Source organism: Bison bison, unplaced genomic scaffold, assembly GCF_000754665.1.
Source record: "Bison bison bison isolate TAMUID 2011002044 unplaced genomic scaffold, Bison_UMD1.0 scf7180017864061, whole genome shotgun sequence".
In the NCBI taxonomy this organism is placed as follows: Eukaryota; Metazoa; Chordata; class Mammalia; order Artiodactyla; family Bovidae; genus Bison; species Bison bison.
This window is the reverse complement of record NW_011494633.1, coordinates 3,885,569-3,890,656: the sequence shown is the minus strand read 5'-3', so window position 1 is coordinate 3,890,656 and position 5,088 is coordinate 3,885,569. Positions and strand designations below refer to the sequence as shown.

General features: G+C 38.3%; 1 protein-coding gene across 1 annotated transcript in view; it reads right to left on the bottom strand.

The window, feature by feature from the left end:
• Window positions 1–52: 52 nt before the first annotated feature.
• PDIA3 (protein disulfide isomerase family A, member 3) overlaps window positions 53–5,088 on the bottom strand; it is a 22,172-nt gene continuing 17,136 nt past the window's right edge. Inside the window, exons 6-13 of the mRNA XM_010836157.1 lie at window positions 4,277–4,393; window positions 3,998–4,123; window positions 3,328–3,510; window positions 2,380–2,488; window positions 1,727–1,855; window positions 1,117–1,196; window positions 711–768; window positions 53–496 (exon numbers count right to left, since the gene is read on the bottom strand). Coding sequence (XP_010834459.1) covers window positions 383–496; window positions 711–768; window positions 1,117–1,196; window positions 1,727–1,855; window positions 2,380–2,488; window positions 3,328–3,510; window positions 3,998–4,123; window positions 4,277–4,393 — 916 coding nt within the window. The 3' untranslated portion in view covers window positions 53–382. The remainder of the gene's footprint in view (window positions 497–710; window positions 769–1,116; window positions 1,197–1,726; window positions 1,856–2,379; window positions 2,489–3,327; window positions 3,511–3,997; window positions 4,124–4,276; window positions 4,394–5,088) is intronic.

Below are 5,088 nucleotides of genomic sequence, written 5' to 3'. Positions count from 1 at the left end.
AGTGCTGGTCTAGAGAACCTTTGGTTTCCCACCTCATGGAGAAAAGACAGTATAAAGGGGGCGCATTTATTGTCACTGTTCCAAATGTACAAAAAAAATTAGAAAATAACCCCCCAACTCAATTCCCCCCACCCCCACAACATTCCCCTCAACACAAATAATTTTTCCCAAAACCACAAACATAAACTGGTTCTGGTATTTTCATAAACAGTGCAGCTAAGAAACAGTTTAGAGAAAATTTAACAGGACTCAGATTATAACCATTCTGCCCTCTCAGCCCTGAGAGGCAGTAATTCCATACGGGTCCCAGTCCTCCCCATTGGTTTTCCCATCTCTGGTGGAAAAGTCCTTTGACAAAGTGATATGATGTTTGGCTGCTGCTTTAGAGATCCTCCTGTGCCTTCTTCTTCTTCTTGGGTTTTTCTTCTTGAATTACAGGGGGGTTTGTAGCCTCTCGCTTTAGATAGCTAATAAAATCACTTAATTCACGGCCACCCTGAAAACAGAAAGATAACTCTGAAAATTTAACCTTTTAAAAAACTGTGGATTTTCTCCCCCCTCAATAGGAAGCCTTTTGTATTTTAAAAAGCACATTAGCAATCACATATATTGACCATGAGAGTTGAGTTTCTACTTATATAAACTCAGTTAAAGAACTGGATCTGTATGTGTGTGTCTGTATTTGTGGGGAGATAAGACAATGCACTTACTTCATATTTCTTTGGATTTTGCTTCTTGTTGGCTGGAGAGAAGTAGATGGTAGGAAAACTGGGAAAAGAAAGAGTTGATGAAATTTCAGAGTAACTCTAATGTACACTTCCCTAATAACTGTTTCTAGGAATAACTTTTCTTCATGATTTCTAATCTGACCAGATACTATTGTCCATCAGTGACGAGGTTACATCCTATTAGAACACAGGAATATGAGAGCTCACAGGTCTGGGGCAGTCATGAGGGCCCATGCTGCACAAACTCTAAGCCAGGAAGGCACTGGTGGTTCTGTGTTCAACTGGAATATGAGGACTCTCCAAACCATGCCCAATACACACATGGTTTACAAGCTCATTTTTTCCTATCAATTGCCTAGACACTTTTACTAGCTTTTAATCTACTTACCCTCTGACTTCATATGGAGAAGGCACATCGTTGGCTGTAGCATCCATCTTGGCTATGACAATATTTGGATCTTTTCTGAGCTGTTAATAAAAAGGTTAGGTCTTTAAGTTTCAAGTTTTCAGTGACAGAGGGACACAGTCAATTTAGGACTTAAAACCATTAACAGCTGGATAGGTTTTGCTGCTGAGATGGAAAGAGTAGTGATACTTTCACAAGTATCAAACTTCCCATAAACTTCCCTTTTCGCTCTTGGTTCCTACATATTAAGACTATATACAGACACCTGCAAAATTACCTGGCCTAAGGAAGACATCAGCTAAGACAAGTGATTTAAGATGGAGGAATATAACGAATTCATATAAGCCATTACCAAATTCAGAAGCCAAAGTACTTTTAATCATAATCTAGATTGAGTCTGAGGAGTGGAAAGTTAAAGCAGGTATCTAAGGCACTGAGTAGGCTCAGAACGCAGTCAGGAGACAGCACATAGGAGACAGCTGAAAGAAAATCCACCAGTGCCTAAGTTCTGAACTAATTAGGGTGACTATTAATCAACAGCCAATGCTAACTTCCAACTCAAATTCAACTGTATAATATACTTCACACTTACCTTCTCTCCCAGTTCTTTATACTTAGGCTCCAGATTCTTACAGTGACCACACCAAGGAGCATAAAACTCAATCAGCACATCTTTATTTTCATTATTCACTATTTCATCAAAATTCTCTGCTACCACTACCTGGAAAACACAGAAGATTCTCTAGTTGGTAAGGCCAGTTGAATACATTCATGAGCTGTATTTGTTTCTGGACTCAATCCCTCTCAAATTGGTTGTGTTGCCACTCAAAGCACATTATTGAAACCCAACTTGCACTTACAGGCTTTATTAAGATATTACCATTTCCCCAGAAAGCAACTCACTCCCATGTCTGTCACCTATCAGACTAAATTCAAGAAATCACAGGGAACAAGTGCTACCCAACTCTTCCTTAAAATAATCTTACAGCAACAATGTTAAAACTACTCTCAGGGGTTAGCTTGTTCTGTCCCAAAAAGTCACCGAGCCCTAATACAAATATCATAAAATTCCCCTATTAAGCATTATGAGCTCTGCCAATGCTTAATTTATGATGAGAGACGTAAGGACAAACCAAAACAGAACTCAACAGCCAACCTCATCTTCACTTAGACCCAGCATTTTGGGAATAAAAAAGTGAGGAGAGGCAGCTGTGTAGGGGTTTGAGGACCCTGTGAACCCCTCACCTTTACAGGCCCATCATTGCTCTCAGGGATAGGCTCAGACTTCAGGTATCTCTTCAGGTTGCCGTCAAAGTAATCCTCCAGGAATCTCTCAAGAGCCTTGCCATCACGCCTGGTATTAGAAAGGCAAGGATGAGCTTGTGAACATACTCCTACCAATGAGAGAACTAAAGGCAGTTTTTTAGAATAGTTTCCACTTTAGCTTAATTGTTTCTGTTTTAGCTTAAGTTTCAACCCTAGGAAGTAACTGGAAGTTAAAAAAAAAAAAAAAAGAGGGAGCCCTCATTTTTCAATATGCAGAACTACAGACTGAATAAGAAACCACCACCTTCTTGTATTTCTAGTGTGTTCTTTGTGGATTAGAAAGGTCAGGGCAAGAAGAACACATCGGTCCTTCTGGAAATTCAATTCTGCAAAAGAACCAGGTCTTACTTTGTTGCTCTGGAGAACAGTGCCTATTTATGGTATCTTGTTTTACTGGCTTCACTCACAGGAAAATTTTCTCTTGTTTTAATCTCCCGAAGTCTCAGAAGGTGATGGTCAAAACTGTCTGGTTTTGTCTTAAGATGTCTCCAATTTCCTGAGTTTACTTTAGGCCAATGTGGTATTCCAAGAACAAAGACATTCTGTAGGGATGGGAGGGGACTGGTTTGGTCTGAAATTACATCAGTCTCAAAGAGGCTATCTAGTGTTCTCTATTTACTATATATAATGGCAGGGTGGAAATAGTCATGTAAGAATTCCAAGCTGCCATCTTTTTTGCTTTTCAAAATTTATTAAGAATCATGATCCTTAAAATATATCTATAACTAATTGAGAAAAACGACAGTCATGGGTCTTCACCTAGCTTCACATTCCAATGTTCTTCTTTATACATCCTCAGTAGTGTCTAAGGCTTTAACGGTGTCTTTGCAGAATCAAATCCCAAACCCACGCTAACTTGTAACTCACGAGAACTCCTCCTGCATGACAAACTTCTCTCCTTTTGCGGTTCTGACAGCAACAACAGGAATCTCTCCAGTAGTGCTTTCCAAGCCAAAATCTGAAAGTTCATGGCTAAAGGTTTTACGGCTAGCTACAGCAAAATGGAGTTTCTTCCCAGCATCCAAGAATTTCTTTGCCACCATCATTACTCTGTGGGAAACAAGGGAGATTTATGCGAAGAGTACACCAGGATGGTAAATCACTTCTGAAACCAAGAAGCAAGAAAGTAGAAAGCAACATTTAAGAGTCCCTGCAGCCCTCTGGAATCAGTGTGAACTTGTATTCTTGTGCACTGACATAGGATTATGGTGCACTCTGATGTCCTACTGAACTTCACTGCCAAACTAGGGGTATTCAAGCAAACAGTCCATTCCCACTGAATGCTGCCATATTATATAAAATACTGCAGGCATTAATAACTAATCCAGAATGAAAATCTCTAAGGATCAAGTGCACTGAGGGTCTCAATGGGCAACAAGGCACAATGTGTTAAAGGACATTATGCCCGATAGTTTTTGGAAATAGTTTATTTGTCCTTATAGCTTCAAATGATCACACATGGTAACAGGATAGTTAGAAGAAAATGTTTATGTACTGTGTAAACTTGTCTAAAAAGGGGAAAAATTATTCTTATTACCTGTTTCTCCAGTAGTTGGAACCTTTAGCATTCTTTTCATAGTCCACATCATAGTAAGCGATGAGTAAATCCTTGCCCTGTAGTAAATCTTTATTGTCTTCTGTCATGTGAGGGCAGATACCAAAACTGAAATGACAGAATCCATCATCAAATTTGGCAGGTTTTTAATCTATATTATGAAATTAACATTAAGTAACTGATAGTATGCTTAATAACCAAGATTTAAAAAAACTAAAATGAAGCCAAGAAAGGCCAAACCAAGTATAAAGATGTACTCACATGTTTTCCTGAATAAATCTTTTAATCTTCCCACTGGTCATTTTCTGTTCTGTATATGCCACAGTCTTGTCTTCAAACTTGTTCGTCAGATGGGAAGGACGAAACAAGGTGATACCCCTTAAAAAAAAAAATTTAGTAGGTAGACAGCAGAACAACTATCTCCCATCTTTTATTATTTAAAGCTCAAACTATCTACAACATGATCCTCTCATCAACGCTAAGGAGCTTACCGCTTTAATCTCAAGTGCAAAAATTGGTTTTAATAAACCTAGGTTGGAAAGTTAGGAGACCTTAGTTCTAATTCTTGTTCTACCAACTAACTTCAAAGATTTTGGGCCAGCTATCAGTTTAATTCTTCAGCGCTTCAGCTTTTACATCAGTACACAAGGGGGTTAGAGTAGACAATTTCCAAACCTTTAAAAACAACAGAAAAAAGTACCCAACTTACCCCAAAACCCTAATATGTACAAATATGAGAAAGTAGAACTTGCTCTTATTGGAAGGTACCTTGCCCTGACACTCTCCTTGAAAATTCAACTCTCCCATACAGTAAGAAAATTACTTCAATAGAGAAAATATAGATAAGATCCCTTCCAGTTATAGAAATTCTATAGGTATAATTCTATATGATTATAGATAATGTTAAGGTTGAATTCATTAGAAATTTTTTGGTTCTAGATTTTTCTATCCCAGTAAATCCAATTTACATAATTTTCCCTTGCTGGTAATACTTTGCCTCTCTCCCTAAGCCAAGTTTTCCTCATTCCACTGAACATTTGAAGGAAATTCCTTTTTACTTTCTAGCCTTTTAT